Source organism: Haliotis rufescens, unplaced genomic scaffold, assembly GCF_023055435.1.
Source record: "Haliotis rufescens isolate VD_foot unplaced genomic scaffold, xgHalRufe1.0.p SCAF_2, whole genome shotgun sequence".
Taxonomy (NCBI): Eukaryota; Metazoa; Mollusca; class Gastropoda; order Lepetellida; family Haliotidae; genus Haliotis; species Haliotis rufescens.
The window spans coordinates 73734667-73759068 of NW_025963890.1; the positions used below are offsets into that span (position 1 = coordinate 73734667).

Genomic DNA, 24402 nt, shown 5'->3' on the forward strand with positions numbered 1-24402 from the left:
GTTCCCTTCTAGGGGCAGTGTATATTCCCTGTTATTTAACCTACATACACTTGTTTATTTCTGGCGTGACACTTGTTGCCGAACGCTGCCCTTTCCCAGTTCCTGTGTTCTCGAGCTACCGGCGTCCGCAGTACGTGACCTGTGAAGGCTTGTCTCGAACACTTACGTAATTAGGCATTAACTTCAGATTCAGTTTTTTTCAAATATGTAGTAGTCTTTCAATTGAATAACTCAGCTCCCATAAATTCAACTGGAGACTTATCGTTCAATTGAATAACACAGCTCACATAAATTCAACTACACACTTGTCTTTCAATTGTATAACATTGCTCGCATATATTAAATTGGGGATTTATCTTTTAATTGAATAACATTGGTCGCATAAAGTCAACTGGAGATTTATCTTTTAATTGAATACACAAATCACATAAATTCAACTACAGACTTGTCTTTCATGCAATTGAATAACATAGCTCGCATAAATTAAACTAGAGACTTTTCTTTCGATAGAATCACACAATTGCATAGATCGGTGCTCATGATGACAATCACTGGATTGTCTGATCGAGACTCATATTTACAAACCGCCGTCATATAGCTGGAATAATGCTGAGTGAGGCGCTAAACGATAAACAAACAAACAAAAATCTATCCGTCTCAATAGAGAGGTTGTGAATTGTGGTTCTGGATTTAAGAACTGGATATGAGATGGTAAAAATGAAAATGATAAAAGTTTGCATCATAAATAATTGTAATAAAACCCGTTTTTGCTAGACGCAACCAGGTTACGATCAAATTTCTTTGAGAAAAGCCGCATGGGGACTGAAATATAAAGGAAAACCACCTACAAATCTAAAGCGTTACCTACACATCTAAGGCATGGATATTTTTATGAGATTATACAGGTATCTAATTTAATGAAATATTAGTATATTACCTGTGATAATTTTAGGGAATTACAACAACTCTGTTTGAACTCAGCGTGGTGTTTCAGCGTGGTGTTTTAGACAAGTGTAGAAGTTTTGGGTGATAACTATCCTCCATAATCCAGTGTATCATATCTCCTTTCAGTTATGATACACATCATGAACCCATTCATAGCCATATCGACGCCATGTCGCTCAATGTATTCATCTAATCAAAATACTCTCATGAGCGAGAGAAACAACATTAAGGACATGTGCAACATTAAGGAAATGTGCAACATTAAGGACATGTGCTATGGACGTAGACTAACATTTAATCTCTGAAATCTTATATTACACAATATCCTTCTTGACTCTAAAAATATATAAAAATTCACAGTGGAATAGAGCTAGCTTGAGCTGGCTAGACATGCTTTTGTATATATTTCTAGATTATTATCTTTTCATAAAATAAATATATTCCACGGTCATGGTGCATGACTAAGATGGAGGTGGTAACGTCACTTCCAAAACTAAGAAGCTATGGCGTCCAATATATGTCAAGGGTATATATCATAATACAATAGACATATATTACACTGGATAATCGAGGGTGGAAAGGTATTCTGAATGGGAATCTACCTGTTAAACATAAAATCAAGAGACGCACGGCGTACAATTACTTTATTAAGGATTGGCGAACTACCCATTTACAAAAAAACATTTGTAGACGTGATGGTATTCCACATCCACAATAACTTCCTAATTTATTTTTTACAATGCAGTACTCTGTCTCGTTTATCTAAGATTATAACATTGGTATTTTGATGCAACTCGTATTTTCGCATTTATAAAAATGGACATTTTGTTTACGTGGTCCAAGGCCTGTACGATTGATTGATTGATTGATTGATTGATTGATTGACATGTGTATAATATGTGTCATTGTCACGGCACAGTTCATTGAATTTCTTCAACCACTGGTCAGCTGAGTCAGCATCTAGGTGAGACAGGGTGAGATCACGTACCAACTTGTGTTTGCATGAGAACCTGTGAGTTTTATTTCATTTATTGCTTGTTTTCACGCCAAAGTAATGAGAAAATACTGCGCCGTTTTGTCTTGGTAGAGGTTCCGTTTTCGCCAATTGTTGCGTTTTGCCTAGGTTCCGCTTTAGCTATAGACTTTCACAACAGGACAATATATAGTAGTCTTTATATTCGTTAACATGATAAGAATGAGCATTTGATTTTCACATAAGATGAAATGAGTGTAATTGTTAGACAATTAAATTTGTATTTGTTTGTTTTGTTTTCTTTCTTTTTTTAAATATCGCGTGGTTTTCCATCACATTTTCATGTATTTTTTAAGGAAGAGAATTTATGGATGTCAACTTATCTATAATGAGGAACACTACGTTTCATAGTATATGCTTACCCCTAGGCAGAGAGCATATATATATGTTCACATAAGAACAACAAAAGTAAATTAAGATAACAAAAGGTGGAAACTTAACAAGGGAATCCAACAGTTATTCTTACGTGTATATATATGTGCTCTCTGCCTCATATCATTCATTCACCCGATGAAGGAGTAAGCATATACTCCGAAACGTTGTTTTCCTCATAATAAATAAGTTGACATCCATAAATTCTCTTCCTTATGTGTATCACTTCTAAACGCTTTTCAAAGACAAGTATCTGGATACGTAGGAACATGTATCAATTATGCTAAAATATGTATCCAGTGTAAGAAAGGTTCCGACCTGTTGACATATTGAAGCATTAGGATAAATTTGTTTAAATTTAAAAGACCCGAATAAAGTCTAGCCGGTGTTTGCATGGAGTCGCGAGCCACGTGCTCAGCGAAAACGAGGTTGTTGGTATATATTCTACTTCCGGTATGAGATGAGCTACGGGACGAGACAAAAGGCTGTTGGTGTTATTTGTATGTCTGTGTTTTGCCGACCGGTTTTCAGCATGATAACAGATTTCTAGCACCCGCACCCGCCTGGATATGCATATGTTGTGACTAACACTAGGTCAATAACGGTAGCTGACGATTGAACGTCCGAGGTAAACACTTTGACATTTCTTCCCGAATATTGTTACTTTCAAAAACAACAGTTGCTGTCACCAGAAGTCGTTTAGCTGGAGGTCAATCGATTTCTAATGTACGTTCAATAACAATGACAGTGACATTTTCATAAATTAAGATAAATGATTGTCATAATGTTGATAAATTACTCAACTGTCAGCGAGCAACATTTGTGAATGGTGAGGTTATTTCTGAAAAAAAAACCACCTCCTTATAAGTAGGCCCCTATCATGATTTAGGCCTATTAAAAAACACGGGACATGTTTCAAACTTTGCATGGTTTGCTCAACGTTTGATACTAATATGTGTGTTTACTCATGTATTTTCATATTTATCTAACAGCATGCTGAATTAAGACTTGACATAATGTCAATATCATGTTTGAGTTGTCAGCACCATCACAGAGCCATGACAATGAGACAATGGTTCAAATTGCGCAGAACTAGGAGTGATATCTTTTGTAGGGTGTACTCACTATGCCAGAAAAAGGTTATCAAACAACATTGTAAATTTGGTCTGAAAGAACACAAGGAAAGGGCACCTGCTAGATCTGTACAAAGACGTGTATATACGTCTGTGATCTGTAATAATAATTAGATTTGTTTCCTTTCATAGCCGATGTCATGATGGCACATCAATATGGGTATGTGCCATTCTGGAGCTTCTGGGCAAAATTGGTCCGCCAAGGTTGAAAATTCATGAAAGGCTTAGGAAGATCTGGTGCCATTTTCCAGTTTAGGTCTTAATCGTTATTAATGCCATATGTGAAAATGAGACATTGTCCCTGTTACTTGTAGCTACTAGATTCACATACATTAGATTCTTATATACAGTAAACTACAGTTAGAACGAACATGCTTTTAACGAACTGACCGATATACGTCATAATACCTGAGTCAGCAGACAAACAGACTAATGAAGTGAAGTCTTTGAAAGGCATTTAGAAGTGATACACATAAGGAAGAGAATATATGGATGTCAACTTCTTTATTATGAGGAACACAACGTTTCGGAGATTATGCTTACTCCTTCATCAGGTGAATGATGAAGAAGTAAGCATATACTCCGAAACATTGTGTTCTTCATAATAAAGAAGTTGACATCCATATATTCTCTTCCTAATGAAGTGTGGTTTGAAAGACAGTCCAACTTGCTAGGAGTAGGAGTGAGTCAATGACAATTGGGCCGGGCCCAGTCCCTCTTTAACATGTGATCAAGTGACCACAGCACCTTGTGACTAGACAATACTTTGAAGGTCATTGCATCATGTCAATGGACAGCTGTCGACCCACTGTTTCTCTGTCACGGTCGCACTTCCTCCTCATTAACATGATCAATGATGTGCTATTTGAATGTTCCAAATTTAGAACATGGTTGAGTGATGTTCCGATGATTGATAATATTCTATTAATCATGATAACCATTGATTGGTCAGTTACCCTATACCCATGCAATAATCAATTGTCAGTATCCATAATCAACAGAAATTAATATTAAATGTTTTTTAAAAACATTCAAACTTTCTGTTGATCTGTGAATAATTACTCATAATAAACACTCTGTTCTGCTAACCAAAAAATCTTTATTTGTGGAAAGAGTTTGTGAAATAATACAAGCATTTTTGAGTTTATTAAATAGCTGCTTTGACATCCAATTTTGGGAACATAACAAAAATAATCAATCTATTCTATAGGAAGATTACTGATTTTATCAAATCAACACCAATTCTGACTTTCACAGTCTCCAATATAAAATTGCCCTATATGCAGTGATTCATAATAGTTCAGTTGAGTGTTGTCTAAATTCCTCTTGAGAAGTCCAAAAAGTTTTCTTCCTTTCGATTCAAGTATTGTGTGTACATAAGAATAGATGACATCATAGGTATCATGACTCGTTACAGACCTACTTAGGCGTAAAAAAATAAAAGAAATGGTTCTCAGGCAATGACTTTTGAAAATATAGTATGGGCAGGTGGTGTTTTATTTTTTTTGGCTTGTTCAAACTAGTACCGGTATGTAACCTAATAAACAGTTGTGTACCATCAACCTCCCCACATTAACAAGCACATTCCAATTGCCACCATGTTATTGGATTGCATTGTTTTTAAGTATTGGGATTATTATATATTTTTGAAAATGGAAATATAAACGAAACATGTGGCAGACTTTATGTTGATGTGCACGGTGCCTGAGAACCAAGATTATTATTTGTTTTAGCCTTACTAAGTATGACACATACCCACACCTAAAGACACGATATAGGGCCTTAGTCCCCCAGCCATAGAAATTGGCACTAGTCCTAAAGCTCTTACCAATCTGCCCAGTAGTTAAGGTATCGCGAGGATGATTAGAAGTGTTATCTTTATGTTATCATAAGGAATATCAGGGTTAGAAACTAACAGCTTTCATCCACTAGTCCTTATAGTGAAAACATATAGCAAAAAGGACAAATTTCTACTAGTCCTATGATACCTTTACCATTGGGCAGTTTGGCAAGGACTACAGGACTAGTGCCAATTTCTAACGCTGAATATTGGACTAATCATGTTAGTTTTTGTCTCTGAATCCCTGTCATCATTCGCAACCCCGAGAACTCGCCTTTCTCTGTAAAGCTCCTTTGAAATTCTGCAGTAGTGAAGGCATTTATAGCAGCATCTGACAAGGACCGTGTGTCAACATGGAAGCAGGACCTGGAGATGACAGATGTTCGATCATGCTATTGCAGCCAATAATCTGTGTCCAACTCAGTTTGCTGAAGTTGGATATCGCCATGTGTTACTTAAGATACCACAGTATGTGCCCTGATGTGGTATATTTTTCAACTATTTGTTTAGCTGACCTAGCCAGAGGTGACATTTTGAAACATGACACTAAGTTCAGGAATATTGCTTTTGATTTCATGAGACAACACAACACTTTCAACTCCGTAATCTGTTAACTAATGAATACCATTGTCAGTCCTTGCCATATGTCAAGGTCATGTCAAAGGTCAGATACCAGTAACTTGAGAGAGATTGCTAATCAGTGGCATGTATGTTTTATTCTATAATGACAACATTTTTTGTACAAATTATTAGATTTTAGTGTTCGGGTTTTTTTTGCAACCCCAGTATTTATTCAGAAAATTTTTGAATTTCACTGATGAAAGTGACTTTTGTTATTAGTGGCTGTCTGTGTACACATTTTAAACGGTTGACTACATATCCAGGTGAGCTACAGTGCTGTGGCACTATTTTCATTCAAGGTAAATATTTGTTCCCAATATCTGTGTACTTAAGTCATCCTGAGCTTATCAACATGTGTGTTACCCGGTAACTGACACTAAATATCAGCTGTGGATTAATGTGTAGAGTTTTACATGAACAAGGAAGCAGGAGAGTATGCACAAGTACTGTCGTTGTGCAAAGTTTCATCTGGAATATTGAGTGACAAATTTTGTATCTGTCTGTTTCTGGAATACGATCTAGTAACCATAAAAAAGATCTAAAATAAAATTTAATGTATATTTATAACTATTGACAAATTGGAAACATTTATTTTTTTACAAAACTCAATAAATGAAAGTATTAGCTGTGCAAATGTTAGTTGATCAAATCCTGTATATGAAGCCCTGACATTACAAACGTCATAAGGAGAACAAGGCAGGAGAACTAATTTTACGCATGTCAGGTAAAAATACCAAACTGCCTGTACTTGAACAGTTTAAGAAGATATTCTTTCCTTTTGATCCACCCAACCTAAACAACTTCATGCGAAATCAAGTAAGTAATACATGTACTAAGTATCACCAACCCAAGCTAATTCAGCAATTGCAAACATCCGAAAAACAAACATGTGATGATAAAAACATGCTAAAAAGTGTGTCATTGCATTTGATGTGTGCAACATGTGTACGGGGGAGTATGTGCTTGACGGCATGAACAGCGAAGTCATACAGATCATATTGATAGTGTAGTCGTGCATGGCATGAAGTCAGAGTTATCTCCCTTTTGCCATATTTCCCTATTGAGATTTAGCATGATTAGGAGGGGATCAAGGATGTGAACAGAAATTTTAAATTTGGGCTGGGTTGTGGACCATGGTTGACAATGGGGAATTGTGACTGTACGATATCATCAATCATACTGGCTTAGCTTATTGAGTGGCAAATCGAGGGACTTTGCAAAAGTTAGCTACTTTTCCAGATTGCTATGTATCTGTCATTGCATCATGCCAGGGTGTTTACAAAGTTTGTTTCACATCTAGTTAACATCTTTTACAAAGATACTATCTTATTTATTAGTTGTTTTCACTGTGTGGTGATGAGTAAAGAAGGATCATGCTAATCAGTGTTCGTGAGGTGCATTGTTTATTGTCTCGCGATTGTCTGGCAGAGCTCCAGATAAGCTTTTGGTGTTGTGGGTATTTTATCCATGCATTTGAAAATCATTGGGTATCAGTAATTCTATCTGGGTATTCAAATTTCTGTTACCCACTAGTTTTTACACATGTGGGTATTTAACTTAAATATTTAAAAACACTATTCATCTAGTCCCTGCAAACTGGTGTCGTGTTGGTTCGAGAGTTTTATAGGACTCAAAAATACTACGATACTTCCACAAGAAAGTGTGATGGCAAATGATCATGATGTAACTGTCATCGTGGAGTTTGGCAAGGTTGACGGAATGCCCATTTATAATTTCAAAATAAGTTGCTGATTTTCTAATCGAATACGCAGGGTTACTTCACAATATTTTGATGATACGCCCAAGTTTTATTTTTGTAGCGTATCTGTAATGTTCGTTGTGTATTTGATACGCTTGGATTTTATTTTACTGCCTATTTCTGCATTTCTGATGCGTATTTTACGCAGATACGCAGCTTATCTGGAGCTCTGTCTGGATAAGGTAATTTAGCATCAAGATATAGGGATGGAAATGAAGATGGGAACGCTTAGTTGTAGACGCATTAATGCTATTACATGCGATGCTATGTTCCCAGCCTGTCTACCAAGTACGTGTTGGGAACACTGCACACAAACACATCTCAACATTTGATTCTGACATGTTGAATTTGTATTTTAAATATTCTGACTGGCTTATTCCCCAATATTTTTCAATATTCCCTCACTCATTTCCATCAGTATATCAACTCAAAAGTATAACGATATATCATTGTATCAATTAATAACAAAATTAGTATATGTATCGTGTATAGATATAAAAATTCTATCTGGACAGACAATTAATCAACTTTATAACACTACATGTGAACCGGGCTCATCCATTAAATGTTTACAATTGAATTTTCTGCCGTCTTATTGTCCATCTTATTAATATTGTGTTTATCAATTTGTATTGATACACTACTGAGTAGGGCTGGGACGATTCCAAATATACTACCTGGGTACCCAGGTGTCGTTGTACAAAGCGATCTTAGTGCTCAGGTGATCGTAACTCCCATACCTTAACACAGACTTACGACAGTCGTGGCACTAAGGTTGTTTTGTACAACTCACTTTCTCACTCCTTCCTTACCTGCATTAACATAATTAAGGGATTCTCTAACATCATCAGCTTTGCCCAAACGTTTAAGCTGCTGGAATTCACTGTGCATAGTCTGAGCCCTTTTTCCTGCCAGGACGAACATTTCTGATGATGCTCCTTGGTTTGTCAGCATCATACTGATGTTCCTGGGTTTGTCAGTATCATACTGATGTTCCTGGGTTTCACTAAATGTCTGCCATCCTCGTCTCTTTGGGCTGTTATACCTGATAAAGCCGTGAAGGTGTGACTCGAACGACATTAACCCAACTCTAACTACATGCTTTAATGCTCACACCTCCAACCAATTGGTGATTGATATGTCACTACAGCCTACTCCATCTGCACAACGCCCCCATTGTAGTGATGCTTTGAGTATTGACTATCGCCAACAGTTGGTATGTAACTTGTTGCTAAGCCAGCATATAAATCCATAGTTGATAGTCACAAGTGGGAAACCGACGGGAAACAGACTCAAGTAATGAGATCATGAACAGGAAAAGTTCTTTTGTTTGTAATATTAATGCTGTATTAGACTGTAAATTAACTACATTTTTTGAGAAAACAACTAGTCCAGTGAATGATTGATTATATGTTTTGTAATCTGAGGGCTAATTATTTTATGCCAGAACTTTCGGGAACTGATTTTTTTTGTCATTTGAGACAAACTCAAGGTACCTCAGTGCTGACAAATGCTACGACTGTCAGCATGGTCTAAGGCAATGTTAATGTAGGGAGGTTTGGGCAGATGTGCTGAGATTGCTTTGTGCAAAGGCAACTTCCTGATGAGTGTTTGAATTCAAACCTGAAAGTAATAAGTTCCTTGTGAGAACACTAATGTTAAAAGTTGAAAATGAATGGTTTTTTAATTTGAATAACACAGCAGTAAACATGAAGGACCCCAGGAAGCCCTTGTGACCACTGATGATAGTGTGTCATCCTACCCTGGCCATAGCGGCATGGATTCTTTTTCACACTGTCAGCCTCTGGGTGACCTTGAGCATGTTGAGGCGGCTGTAGTACCATGTGAACCATATTGTACAATATCCATTTCACTGATAAACAGTCAACTTGGTGGTGAGGTACTTTTTGTGGTTTATGAGTACTGGTACTCCCATCATGGCGAAGGCTCTAGTTCGATTCCACACAGGGGTACATTGTGTGAAGCCCATTTCTTTTAAAACTGTTCTTCACACATCTTCAATTAGTACAATTATCCTGATTAGAACTGTTGGTGGTATCGACCATCAAGAGCTATGTTCATTCTGTTTCACTGAATAGGACTTTATATAAAAGGAAATCATTGAATGGGTATTGATTAGAATTTCTATTTTAAGCAGTTGTTTCCCAGTCCACTTTCATCGGTCAGTCCCTGGGTAGTCTGGTAGACTAGAAGCCCCCCATGCCGAGACAGATCCCCTTCTCTGGGCTTGCACTATTTACTCAGGGAACTCCAGTCTTATCTACACCTCAGTCAATTACATATTGATACCAAGCTGCCATGTTTTGTTAGGACAGCCATAAAGTGCCACCGGGAAACGTGCTAACAAAACAATTTATTACGACTTCCTATGAGACTTGAATGGGCGATCTCTCATCCCTCAGCTGTGTACCTTGTGACTTAGATAGCTAAAGTGCTGTACAGTTGACAGGGAGAAGCAGCACGATTGTCATGGGTTGTATGGCACGATTTTACACCAACACTCTTACTTCAAGTCTGTGGTCGAGGGTACATGTACTTGATGAACAGAGGCTGTTTTGACCATCATACGTGCACGCTGAGCACAAGATGCTTTGGATTAAGAAATTCCCTTCAATGTAAGTATGTGGCTTACAGTCTTGTGGAACTTGCAGTGTTTGAAATGAGGGAGAAGAATGTACAGGGTTCTTGTCAAAATATCACATGACTGTGTCCCAGAATTGGTGCCGATTTTCTGCTTTGTTCTTAACATTGTAATGTGAATGAAGACATTGTCTCTGTTTAACGAGGGTTATTAGTATATTACTTTCTTCTTTATTGATATGCATCATAAACTTGGACTTTTAGACAAAGATAGTGCTGTTTCATAATCTGAAGCAAAGGACGAGGTAGGATACCGACCCCTTTTTGCCCACGGAATCTGCATTATGTTAGAATTGAGTAAAATGTTTAGAGCATGCATGCATTGGAACCTCATTGCGTGACGGCAAAGCACTGCATGTCATTATAAATTGAATGTCTGTGCACATTTGAAATTAATGTAAAGACATGCAGATGCATGTTTTTATCCAAGTGCTAAAATAGCACACAAACATAAAGATGGGATGTTTTCTTATGTCCTTGAACCTTTTATCAACATGTGGTTAAAATCTGTTGGAATTTAATATGTTTTCCCAAATATTTTTTCTCCAAATATGCCTCTAAAATGTGAATTTGGTGTGCAAGTAATAAGTTAATAAGTGTGCCCAGCACTATAGAACACTCGCTATCGCCCCCTCGCTTTCAGTTGGAAGGCGTTATTTAATCATCTACATACCTACCCCAGAAACGGTCAAAGACGCCGACTACTCACCAGTGAACAGACTTAACCATGTTCAGATGTCATCAAGTTTAAGTGGTCCGTCGAGAATGTCAAGAACACAAGTGCCCCCTTAATTTCTGTCACTGACTAATGCTAAGATCAGTATTACTCCTTTAAGATTGTTTATCTGTCAGCATGAGGGGACGATGTAGGATGTCAACACCCGCTATTTATTTGTTCAGGTTTTTCAAGTATGTTCTAGTGTGTGTTTCAAAATGCATAAAATGCACATTAGAAAGGTTTAATGGTTCTGTGTATTCCCTCTGCTTTAGTGTGTCAAGCAGGTTTATGCAAGCTGTCACATGAAGGCTTGCTGAGACAATGTTGCTAACTGCTGTCACAGGCTGGCTCGTAACGAAATGTTGGAATAACCTTTTGTCATGCTCAGGCAGGCGTGCTGTTATACTAATGGCAAGAATTAAGTGTAATTATTGGCATTCTGATGGTGCAAATTTGGGAAATTACTGAAATGTTATAAACGTTTATTGATTTGATTTGTTTTTTTATTATGAAGTTTGAATGGTGTTTGATACATGTATTTGGGTTTGAGTGAGTGAGTATGGTTTTACGATGCTTTTAGCAATATTCCAGCAATATCACAGCGGGGGACACCAGAAATGGGCTTCACACATTGTACCCATGTCGGGAATCGAACCCGGGTCTTCAGTGTGACGAGCGAACGCTAGGCTACCCGACCGTCCCATTTGGGTTTGAAGTACACAGTAGTTGATTGTAAACCTGGTAATCAGCATTGATCAGGGTACAGTTTCATTTTCAATATAGTTAAGGTTGTTTCAAAAGTGATGGAAAAAAGTATGATTGATCTACACATTGGAAATAACAGTTTTTGCCATTTTTTTTAATATAAGATGTTTCAGCAGGAAAAGGGATACCAATCAGAATAAAGCATTCTTCAGTGTCATGGTAGAATTGTTGGCATGGGAGACTTTGTTCATAGGAAGTGATGTGAAGCTGCTGCCCCATGGTAGATGTGTTAGGGTAGTTCGAAGTGTAGTGTGGATTCCAGTTTAGAATGGGTCAATGAATGGTATTAATCTATGCTTGTTGTAAGAGGCGACTAAATACAGTGTTTGTTTGTTTGTTGTTTAATGCCCCACACAGCAATATTCCACCTATATGACGGCGGTCTGTCAGTAATCGAGTCTGGACAAACTACATTGAGTCAGAGTAGCTTGATAGGTTGTATGTCATTGTACCCCGACTACAAGGGATTGCTGTTAAAATAGCAATCATTAGTTTTGTGGCCCGGACCACTGCGATATGGCTAGTATATTGCTGACTGTTTTGGAAAGTGTTGTCATTCAAGGTGATCTATGCTCCATAGCCTGGTGCACATGTTCATATGGTTGTGTTTGTTTGTATGTTTGTTTAACGTCGCACTCAGCAATATTCTAGCTATGATGCCAGTCTGCAAATAATCAAGTCAGACAATTCAGTGATTGACATCATGAGCATCGATCCACGCAAATGGGATACAATGACATGCGTCAACCAAGTCAGCGAACCTGACGACCCGACCCTGTTAGTTGCCTTTTCCGACAAGTATAGTCACCTCTTATGGCAAGCATGGGTCGCTGAAGACCTATTCTTGTCTCTGTGCAATTAGGGTGATCTTTAACTGCATGGTTGATATATATCCTAAAACTTTTCATTTGAAAGGACTTGAATCATAATCACTTTGACTGCATCTGACCTGAGCTTAGTCAATCAGTTATCTCTCTGTTACAGAGCAGTTCAATAGGTCAATGTCTGAAAAAAACAATGCAACAACCAAAAAGTTATTTCTGAAAACATTGAATTCCTGCGTTTTGTGGCCTCTTTTATCACACGTTCTTGTGTTTTACCTTGCTTTTTCAGAACATTTATCGACTGAAGTTTATTTTCTAGGTGTTGATTATCACTTGTAGGGATTTTATGGATCAAATCTGCAGTTCTATATTGCTCACTGCACTAGATGGACTTACCACTATTGCTGGCCATGATATAACCCAACCTTGTGGAAGGACTGGATGTATTTGATAACATGAATGAAAATAGGACTGGTCCCTTAGCACTGATCAAGTGTTCAGGAAAATAGTTTTCCCTGCTTCACTGTTCAAGCATGCCTGAGAATTTCCCTCTTTCAGATGTGTATATCATTATTACAGCCTGTGCCTGGTTCTTGGCATACTTTTCAGTAGATTTTAGTGTTAAATATATAGACCATTATTTCACTGTACAACATTTGGACACTAGCTCGAAGCCAGAGTCTAGAAACATTCTGTTTGGTCTTGTAAGCGCTGGTGATATGGTCTGTATTATAACACTGAATCCTAATGAAAATGATGCACACAACCAAGTTTGGGCCATCTTTCTGGGGCAAGAGAGATCACTGACTTTAGTAGTCCAGTTTTCATCCTTGCCGAATTTGGCTGGAATTCCTGGGCTCGATCATAGCACCACGACTGGCTATTACGAGTTATGTCCCTTCTATGCCCCTCATGTGGACCAATCAGATTCCACCTCTCGTATCACTTGCATTTGCTTCAAACAAAATAGCGGCGCCCAGTCAAGACGATCTGATCGATAATCAAGAACTATATTGTGATAAAACTGATCCTACATCGCAAAATGCATCAAATCACGTGAGCACATTGATTAAAAACTTGAAAAGATTTGGAAAATATCTGTTGACACTGAGTTGGCGGTGCACATGCTTTGCAAATCCTGCAATCGACCGAGATCTGCATGAACATGATGAAAGTTTACCGACTGAATTTTTATTTAATTGCGCGATTTTGATTGGACTATGCATAGACCCGTAGTCCAACCAAAATCTAATTCCACAATACCAGTCTAGTTCGGCAAGGGTGGAAACTGGACTTTTATAGTCATTAGCCCAACCAAAATCTTATTCCACAATACCAGTCTAGTTCGAAAAGGGTGGAAACTGGACTTTTATAGTCCGTTAACTCTCTTGCCTCGGGAAGATGAGTTTGGGCTTGTACGGTCAAAATATTTTGGCACAGACTGTTATTAGCTTAGCTTTCTTGACTGAACAGATTTTGGCCGCGGGCTGTGGCCTAGTAGCTAAAGTCACAGATTGTTAAGATGAAACTTCATTGCTGATTTTCTGTCAAAGAATGTTTTCACAGGTGACATAATTGCTGTCAAATTTCTTAATATTGCTATATCTGCTCACCTGGTTGATACAGAGAACTGTTGCCTGATGTCATGTCTGTGTGTTGCCACAATGTGTGTCTTCCAACCATTGTGCTTGTTGTATACATTTCATAACTCCCGTGGGATAACAATGCCAAGTGTTATTACAACTGGTTATCATGCTTGTCACATAACACCATGTCCCCCGCTTTGCTTAAGCTGATAATATTGAAGGATTATGTTTCTTTGGTCTGTGAACAGACCGAGTGATCATGAACGCCACTGACTGACTACCTGTGGCAATTGTTATGGAATACAATAGTCCCGGTATGAGTTAATTACGCGCTCAAAGAAGGAATTCCTTACAGGCCTGTTGGGAGTGTTATATTGCTGTACATGTCCGTATACTTAGTGGAATGACCGCAACGGCTAGGCTGACCAACCCATTTGTTTGCTTTCTGCCCTGAACTAATGACTTGCTTAATTAAGACTTCTCTCAGGTCGAATATAGTTGGCAATGGATGACTGCCATTTACAAGTAGCAAGAGTCCGATCTGTTCACCCGAAATCACCCAGAATGAGGTACCCCGATCTCTCAAGATTATGCAAACGATGTCGGTAAGGGTTGTTTCTTCTAATCTTAGGCAATAAGCTTAGGTTGACATGGATACTGTGTCTACATGTTGTATTTTGTAAGTGAATGTCTTTTCATATATATATATAACATGTATATCAGCCTGTGTGATATACGGGTTGTATGTGCGACCCTGCTGGCAGTGTAGGGGCAGATGTAGAGCAAGTAAATAAGCGTTCGGAGGTCAGTGGATTAGTATTGGTATTCATGCGTAAATAGGATTATTGATATATCTATCCTGAAGGTATTGACTGTGGAAGTGTATTGGTTAGGCGTCTGTATTTTCAGTTTACAGATTCGACCAACCGGAGCTAAAAGTCACACTTGGAAGAAAAAACCTCCTTCTTTGATGCACTCAAAATTTAAAAATATATGGCTCCAAAAATCGTACAATATTAGAGTAGCTATGAACATATAACATGATTAACTTTGAGATAACAATTGACCTATTGTGTGTTGTCTCTTACCACTGCAATCCTATGAAGTGTGCCTTCTGGGAAGCAAAAGAAATATTATATATATGTTTATATGTTATACAAATGCCGAAGACCATCCAGTCCAACTTAACCATCCAGTCCAAACAAATTCCTGCCAAATAAAATAAAACAATTTTGAGCTAAGCAAATTTTTCTTTATTGTATAATTGTATAATATGAGCGGATAATGTGATATGTTCGCAGAAATCAATGTGTAGCCTTATACTATAATTATAGTTAGGCTTGTAAAGGGATGGGAATCTTCCTCAGATCCACAAAGTTTAGTGACCTCAAATTTGTTAAAATCTGATGGCTTCCCCCATAAACACCCCAGATAATCGACCACGCTCCATTGCAGAGATGTTTCCATTCTCATCCCTGCAAGTATTATGACATAATCATATGTGTACATTCAACTTTGTTTAATCCCAAATACATGATGTGTATCCATCCATAAATGAAACTGCTCCCAATGCCAAAGTTTTAAAAGTTGTGAAATTTGTGCTCATGTTCCTGTTTTGCTTGGCCCTAAATCATGAGCATAGTATTAGTATTCATTTCATAATGGTCTCTGGCGACTGAAATTCACATCTGATGTTCCTATTTTACCAGTCAGAAGCTGTTAGCTACAAGTAGACAGAAACACTGTTATTTGTCTCAAGTTGATGAGATATGAATCAGTTTTTTTTTATCATAAATGTGTTCATGCAGGTATAGGGCTGGTGGGGTAGCCTAGTGGTTCAAGCGTTCGCTTGTCATGATGAAGAGTACAATGTGTGAAGCCCATTACCGGTGTCCCCCACTGTGATATTGCTGGAATATTGCTAAGAGCGACGTAAAACAATACTAACTCTCTCATGCAGGTATACTGGAAAATTCTGTCAACATGTTGGTCATTATTTGACAAAGCAAGATAACAAAATGTTTAAAATAAGAACCAAAAGAAGGATTGGACCTGTTATTGAGCCACAATGTTTTTTTCATCCTAAAGTCAGAGTGGCATTCTTGTGAGTGGGCCTGTGTTTGTTGACAAACAGACAGTTGTGTTCCGATGGCAGTGAAAGTAAATGTGCCATTTCACCCTGACCAGTGAGTTGAGTCAAGCTGCTAATCCTTGACCTTGACCTCCAAGGTGGCCATTGCCGGCTGGGCTCTGTGTGTGTGTGCCGTCATGCTCCGTCCATCATTGCCCGTATCCACATGTTGACATGTTGTTCGTGTGGCGTAATCTGTGTACTGGCCAGTTGGTCAGGTCATGTGGTGACCTCCATAACATCTCGCTTTCATCTTATCCTTCATCTTGTACTGACTTGTAGCAAGGCGATGTCGATTCATGCCACTTGTCACAGTTTGGATTTTACAAAGACCAAACAGTTTATAATTATTGAATGAGTTTATTTTTTACAGCTTTTTGAAATACCGTTGAATGAAGGTAAAGGAGATGTTGCAGATGTTGTCTGTGGCAAAAACTTCTGGATCTACTCGTCTGAAATTCTCTTGGCAGAATTTTCAGTAGATCTTAGTGGTAATATATTATTAGCTGAGCATACTTCTACTTGTCTAGCTTGGGCTTCTGACCAGTTGCTGAAGATGCTTGATGAAGATCATGCTTGATACTATAGATCTTGCTTTTGTAGGTTGTTACTAAGGTTGGGATATGGTAGCCAAATGGTTATAGTGTTTTCTGGTCAAGCTGGAGACCAGGGTTTCATTTCCAAATTGTTGTCGTCGGTAATGACGTGATTGAATATTGCTGAATTATACTTAATCGTGTTAATCATTCACTGTTTTAACTGATCTCATCTTTCTATTTGTCTAGTGACATCAAGTGGACATTTTGATCAGCTTTGTCTGCAAAATGGATTTCAATGTGAAATATCAAAGGTGAATGGTTTGATGTGTAGTGTTCTCAGAATAATCGTTCCCTTACCCCACAACAGGATGACCCTTGAGGAGGAGGACCCCCCAGGACGAGCCCTGCCCCCAGAGTCGGACCCCCCTGTCCTCATCAAGCCAATGATTCACCCGTGTGTGGACCCCCCGCTCTGTGAGACCTGCCATCAACAAGAGTTATCCTTCTTTGATCCCGGTTGTCCAGGATGCCGGGAAATACTGCTCAATCCCAACACGTCCGCACCTGAAATCTTTGCCGTCCTCCGCCAATGGACACCTCAAACACAACAAAACCTGGAGTTGCTGGTGAATGAGGTGAGGTACACGAGCAATAACTCATGGAACTCATTTCAGGACATGGAATTCCGAAATGATGAGAAGATCCAGAATGCATTTGGTTTTGAATTTTCAGCCATACCCATGTAGAATTATTACTGAGGGACTGGGAATTTATTATAGGAGTGGGTTAGGAGGTGGGATTGGTCTTATTGTCATATTTTGCTGACATTAGCATGTTGGAATGATTTATGATTCTTATATTTGAAAAAATGAACAGTCTTCATCATTTTCTTAATGCCCCAACCCCATGTTTCCTCCCATGTCTTAGTTTTCTTTCATGAAGTTCATGAAGTACATTTATATGATTTTTGTTAACATGCTGATTAATTAAATGTGTCAAGGAAATATTTGCGATTTTGAAAGATTTCCTTGCAAAGAATTTAATGATTTTGTAATTTTTCAGATAACTAAACGTGGAGCCAATATCAATGATCGTGATGGCTTGACGGACATGACATTACTCCATTATGCCAGCAAAGCAGGGGCTGCTGGGATAGGTGACCCTGAACTTGCAGCTAGGGTCGTGAGCTCCTTACTGTCTCAAGGTGCCGATGTCAACATCCGATGTCGGTGGACAAACATGACAGCGCTACACTATGCAGCATACTTCGATGTGGTGCCGGTCATTAAAGTATTATTAAAAGCAACCAAGGCATTAGGTCAGTATGATCTTGTTGATTTTATTTAAATGGTTTGAGTGTTATGGTGCCTCTGTCCATTTCATGCTGTAACCATGCCATGATCTGTGGTGTTAATCATGCAGCTGTAGTGTATTTCCCTGATGATATTTCTACATGATCACGTCACGCCGAAGACCCGGGTTCGATTCCCGACATGGGTACAATGTGTGAAGCCCATTTCTGGTGTCCCCCGCCGTGATATTGCTGGAATATTGCTAAAAGCGGCGTAAAAACCATACTCACTCACTCATTCTACATGATCGCTATATATGTTTGGAGTGGTGTGGTAGCCTTGTGAAAGCGTTCACTCAACCCTCCAAACCCCTAGGTTCTGTTTCCCACATAGGTATAATGTGTGAACCCCATTTCTGGGGTTCCCTGCTGGAATATTGCTAAATGTGGCGTCGAACTGTCCTCTAGCTGTCATTCACTGTATTTAATTTAATACAAGATCAAGGTCATTGTAATATTACATATGCCCAGCAAGTTCCATCATTTCATAACTCGCTTGTTATTCAGACAATCAAAACAATGCCTTAGTGTGACCTTTTACTGGAAAGATTATTATCCCGATCAGCTGTTCAGAGATCCTGAGAGAGGGAGAGCCAACTCGTATTTCTCTCCATGAAATGGACTGTCGATTTTATACAGTATTATAAGAAACTGATGAATATCAATTATCATAACAGTTATATGACACTCAAAAGAAAAGAAACTTTCTTTTTCACAATCAGCAAAAAGAATGAAAGCACTAAGTCGCGCAACATGTTATGTTATATCTCTTAAAAAAATTCTCTTTGCCTACTCCTCATCGGCCATGTTTTTTAAAGAAAAGTCCCAATTGTGTTTAGTTTTCCATCCATTCCATGACAACTTTTATTCAAGTTTGAATGTTCATCAATGTCCTTTTGCCTTCTTCTGAGAATGTAGTGACATATATTTCAGACATAGACAGTACATGTTCGGAGTTTGAACATGGCACAGCACTACACATAGCAGCATCCAACCTGGCCCACGAGGCCGTGAAGGTTCTCCTGCACAACGGGGCCGACCCCCGACTCAAAGATGACCTGGGACACATGCCACAAGGTGAGGAGGCAGTGTCCGAAATAACTGCCTGTCCATGGCTGCCCGGGGCTGGTAACTTTTCTGTCGGGCTGCATGAAATTTTGCTCCACCTGCCCGACTGTCTGGCAGATAATTTTAAGACTACTAATATATGCAGTTTTATTTTAACTCGCTGTAGATTCTCAAATTTGCATTATTTCAAGTTAATCAAGGCATAATTTGTCTCTGTTTTTGTGATTTTTCAATAATTATAATGCCTGAATGCAGGCTGGTAACTTAGAAGATGGGCAGGCAACGTTTATGGGTCACCTGCCTGACTGACTTGATGGATTTTATAATCAATTCAAACACTGTCAGGAGGCAATGTTACACAGTCAAACACTGTTGGTGTCGAACTTTGGTGTGTCGAACGAGTGGTTGTCTCGAAGTAAAAGTTGGGTCCCTGCATACTCCTTCTTTATTCATCATTTTCGGTTGTGTTGAACCTCGGGTAACTTGAAGTATCTATGCAGGTCCCTTCAGCTTCAACACAACAGTGTTTGACTTTACTTAACAAACTGGACAAAATGCTGTTGAGATTGTGTTGGATTGCACAGTTATTATATTTCAGTCATTTGGTGTGTTGTATCTCCGCCTTGCGTTATGCTCACTTGTTGACAACCGATATTTGACTCAAATTTAACAAACACTTTGTGTCAATCAAAACGGTCTTTACTACACCATCCCATAGTACAATTGTCGCCTCAACCGCTATCACACTCCTACGTCATCAACTTACCAAGTTTCGAATACTATACACCATCAACTTACCAAGTTTCGAATACTATACGCTATCAAAAAAAACTTACCAAGTTTTGAACACTTACTCTAGAATGAATGATAGCTTGTGACGAATCCATGGACGTCGCCATGTTATGTCATGTGACTACTCTAGCTCCTTACACACAATACCAACTCCATGCACTGCATGCAACTTACCAAATATAACAGGTGCAATAAATATTGTGTGATATTATAATTGTTAGATTGCAGTCTGCTGTTATTCTCAATTATCTGGTGTATTGTATCTTCATCCATTGTATGTCATGGACCCATTTGCACTGAAGCTGGTTCATATGACAAGATGCTAAAACTAGATGTTCAATCAAATTTGACTTGGTTTAAACCAGCTCCGATATCACCAGTACCAGCGTTAGAAATTAGCACTAGTCCTATAGTCCTTGCCAAACTGCCCAATGGTAAAGGTATCATAAGGACTAGTAGAAATGTGCCCTTTTTAGGGGTTTTGCTATATGTTATCATTATAAGGACTAGTGGACGAAAACTGTTGCTTTCTAACCCTAAGTACTCAACTTGACTTTTGTCTAGTAGCCTAAAAACTTCCCTCCCTGTCTCAGTACGCCGCAAAACATATTCTCCAGTTACATATAGCCCTTATAACAGGCTTGTGATTTGTTTAAATACATTGAGGGCACGATTGTATGAAATTGTGGTTTTGAAGGTAGAGCCATGTTGAACTTATGCAGGTGAAAATATTTGCCAAGTTAGTGTTACGAGAGATGGAGCTTCTAAAACAAAGCTATGGTGGCGAATGGGACCAAGGTACTGATGTGACTGAATGGAGAAACAGTACACTTGGTAATCGGGGATGGTGTTTTGTGTGCTTCAGACTGTGTCCCGGATCCCACTGGTTTTAGCCAGGACACGGACATGGCCAAACTAGTCAACAAAATCAAGAAAACACTCCAGGAGGCGGCGCCACCGTCCCCGAAACAGCCGCCTCCCAACTATGACCTGGTCCAGAGTAAGGTCACCCTCCAGGCGCTCGGACTCCGACTGGGGGACAAGGTTCTGGTCGGAGGCTGCAAGGTGGGTACACTCCAGGCAGCAGTAGGGAATTAGTATCTTCACTCGACTCACCTCATCTACTATAGTTGTGAGGACTGTGGTTAGAATAGGTACCCAGCACCCCATGATGCTGGGCGTAAGATTTGGTGATCAGACTTGATTGATTGCATTTGGTGGCACGATGTCCTGTGCACAGCACACAGGTCACAAATCATGTGAAATTAAACAACGTTGGTCGTGGAGAGTGACTTTGTTCGAAATGTGCCTCTGTTCACCCATGAGAGAATGGGTACCCGGTAGGATGAGATGGCAGTGTGGTTTTTAACCTTCATGCGCCGAAAAGGCAGCTTGGGTTGTATACTCCCCAGGGAGATGAGAATGATTGTTGAGTGCACACTGATCCGGTGACCGGGGTAATAATAGCGCTTTGTCCCTGTGTGGTGTGGAAATATGTGCAATATGAAAGGCCTATTACAGTAAAGTACGGTTATAACGAACTCAAAGGGACTACTAATTTTAGTTCGTTATAACCGTAGTTCGTTATAAGCATATATACAGCATAACTACAGCAAATAGTCTGGACCAAAAAAGTAAGTTTGTTATATCTGTCAGTTTGTTATAAGCGTGTTCGTTATAACCGTAGTTTACTGTATTATTATTATTATTATTATTATTATTATTGTTATTATTATTATTATTATTGAAGCGGATTGTTGGTCGTGTTTCAGTCTCTGTTTTGTCAAGTCCAGACTTGATTATTTACAGGCCATTGTGATTAGACGACAAACAGACACTGATGTGTACACGTTATCTGGTTGTAGACGGGCACACTCCAGTACTGCGGGCCAGCAGAGTTTGCCACAGGGGTGTGGGCGGGGATCGAGCTGGATGAACCCGCAGGGAAGAATGATGGCAGTGTTGGAGGCATTTCATACTTCAAGTGTCCACCCAACTATGGTAAGACATGAGTACTTGAAATATTTCATCTTGCCTCTTATTTAGGTCTTAGTTTAGGTCCTTAGTTTATCTGTTAAACTGTAGCTGAGGGGGGCATTGATCTGTATGCCAATTACTAGGGCTGTGCATTGGCAAAATAATTGTTTTGCAATTGATCCTGCTGACATGCAGGAATCTTTGCTCCTGTCTGTTAGATCACCAGGATAATCTGTAGGCCTCCAGATGTAACTGATGCTGCTGTCATTGCAGGAATCTTTGCTCCCGTCAGTAAGATCACCAGGATAATCTGTAGGCCTCCAGATGTAACTGATGCTGCTGACATTGCAGGAATCTTTGCTCCTGTCACTAAGATCACCAGGATAATCTGTAGGCCTCCAGATGTAACTGATGCTGCTGACATTGCAGGAATCTTTGCTCCTGTCACTAAGATCACCAGGATAATCTGTAGGCCTCCAGATGTAACTGATGCTGCTGTCATTGCAGGAATCTTTGCTCCTGCCACTAAGATCACCAGGATAATCTGTAGGCCTCCAGATGTAACTGATGCTGCTGTCATTGCAGGAATCTTTGCTCCTGTCACTAAGATCACCAGGATAATCTGTAGGCCTCCAGATGTAACTGATGCTGCTGACATTGCAGGAATCTTTGCTCCTGTCACTAGGATCACCAGAATAATCTGTAGGCCTCCAGATGTAACTGATGCTGCTGACATTGCAGGAATCTTTGCTCCTGTCACTAAGATCACCAGGATAATCTGTAGGCCTCCAGATGTAACTGATGCTGCTGACATTGCAGGAATCTTTGCTCCTGTCACTAAGATCACCAGGATAATCTGTAGGCCTCCAGATGTAACTGATGCTGCTGACATTGCAGGAATCTTTGCTCCTGTCACTAAGATCACCAGGATAATCTGTAGGCCTCCAGATGTAACTGATGCTGCTGTCATTGCAGGAATCTTTGCTCCTGTCACTAAGATCACCAGGATAATCTGTAGGCCTCCAGATGTAACTGATGCTGCTGTCATTGCAGGAATCTTTGCTCCTGTCACTAAGATCACCAGGATAATCTGTAGGCCTCCAGATGTAACTGATGCTGCTGTCATTGCAGGAATCTTTGCTCCTGTCACTAAGATCACCAGGATAATCTGTAGGCCTCCAGATGTAACTGATGCTGCTGTCATTGCAGGAATCTTTGCTCCCGTCAGTAAGATCACCAGGATAATCTGTAGGCCTCCAGATGTAACTGATGCTGCTGTCATTGCAGGAATCTTTGCTCCTGTCAGTAAGATCACCAGGATAATCTGTAGGCCTCCAGATGTAACTGATGCTGCTGTCATTGCAGGAATCTTTGCTCCTGTCTGTTAGATCACCAGGATAATCTGTAGGCCTCCAGATGTAACTGATGCTGCTGTCATTGCAGGAATCTTTGCTCCTGTCTGTTAGATCACCAGGATAATCTGTAGGCCTCCAGATGTAACTGATGCTGCTGTCATTGCAGGAATCTTTGCTCCCGTCAGTAAGATCACCAGGATAATCTGTAGGCCTCCAGATGTAACTGATGCTGCTGTCATTGCAGGAATCTTTGCTCCTGTCAGTAAGATCACCAGGATAATCTGTAGGCCTCCAGATGTAACTGATGCTGCTGTCATTGCAGGAATCTTTGCTCCCGTCAGTAAGATCACCAGGATAATCTGTAGGCCTCCAGATGTAACTGATGCTGCTGTCATTGCAGGAATCTTTGCTCCCGTCAGTAAGATCACCAGGATAATCTGTAGGCCTCCAGATGTAACTGATGCTGCTGTCATTGCAGGAATCTTTGCTCCTGTCACTAAGATCACCAGGATAATCTGTAGGCCTCCAGATGTAACTGATGCTGCTGTCATTGCAGGAATCTTTGCTCCCGTCAGTAAGATCACCAGGATAATCTGTAGGCCTCCAGATGTAACTGATGCTGCTGTCATTGCAGGAATCTTTGCTCCTGTCAGTAAGATCACCAGGATAATCTGTAGGCCTCCAGATGTAACTGATGCTGCTGTCATTGCAGGAATCTTTGCTCCTGTCAGTAAGATCACCAAGCCTGGCCAAGTGCTGGCTTCACGGGTATCGCCGGGCTCACCAAGCAGATCTCCCCTCAAGCCATCCACGGTCAAGGTCAACCATGTGACAGCAAGGGTCGATACGGGTATGTATTACATGGGATTCATGTTGTGGTGATGAGGTGTGAGTAGATGCAATATTAGCCAAGAGAGTATTTACCTCCACCG

General features: G+C 39.6%; 1 protein-coding gene and 1 long non-coding RNA gene across 5 annotated transcripts in view; one reads left to right on the forward strand and one right to left on the reverse strand.

Annotated features, from left to right (window-relative positions):
* Window positions 1-24402, forward strand: part of LOC124133237 (CAP-Gly domain-containing linker protein 4-like) — a 45582-nt gene that overhangs the window by 992 nt on the left and 20188 nt on the right. Inside the window, exons 1-7 of one of the 4 annotated variants that reach the window (XM_048400530.1) lie at window positions 2799-2978; window positions 17295-17562; window positions 17990-18245; window positions 19212-19355; window positions 21004-21203; window positions 22004-22139; window positions 24183-24320. In XM_048400530.1, the coding sequence (XP_048256487.1) occupies window positions 17296-17562; window positions 17990-18245; window positions 19212-19355; window positions 21004-21203; window positions 22004-22139; window positions 24183-24320 (1141 nt within the window). In that variant the 5' untranslated portion in view covers window positions 2799-2978; window position 17295. Of the gene's footprint in view, window positions 1-2798; window positions 2979-9903; window positions 10340-17294; window positions 17563-17989; window positions 18246-19211; window positions 19356-21003; window positions 21204-22003; window positions 22140-24182; window positions 24321-24402 lie in introns of those variants that run through there. The other 3 variants (XM_048400531.1, XM_048400529.1, XM_048400528.1) reach the window with 3 other exon arrangements.
* LOC125382139 lies at window positions 5135-8788 on the reverse strand. Its single transcript, XR_007222359.1, has 2 exons — window positions 8516-8788; window positions 5135-5689 (listed from the first exon to the last, which is right to left on the reverse strand). It is a non-coding gene; the product is annotated as an uncharacterized LOC125382139 (long non-coding RNA).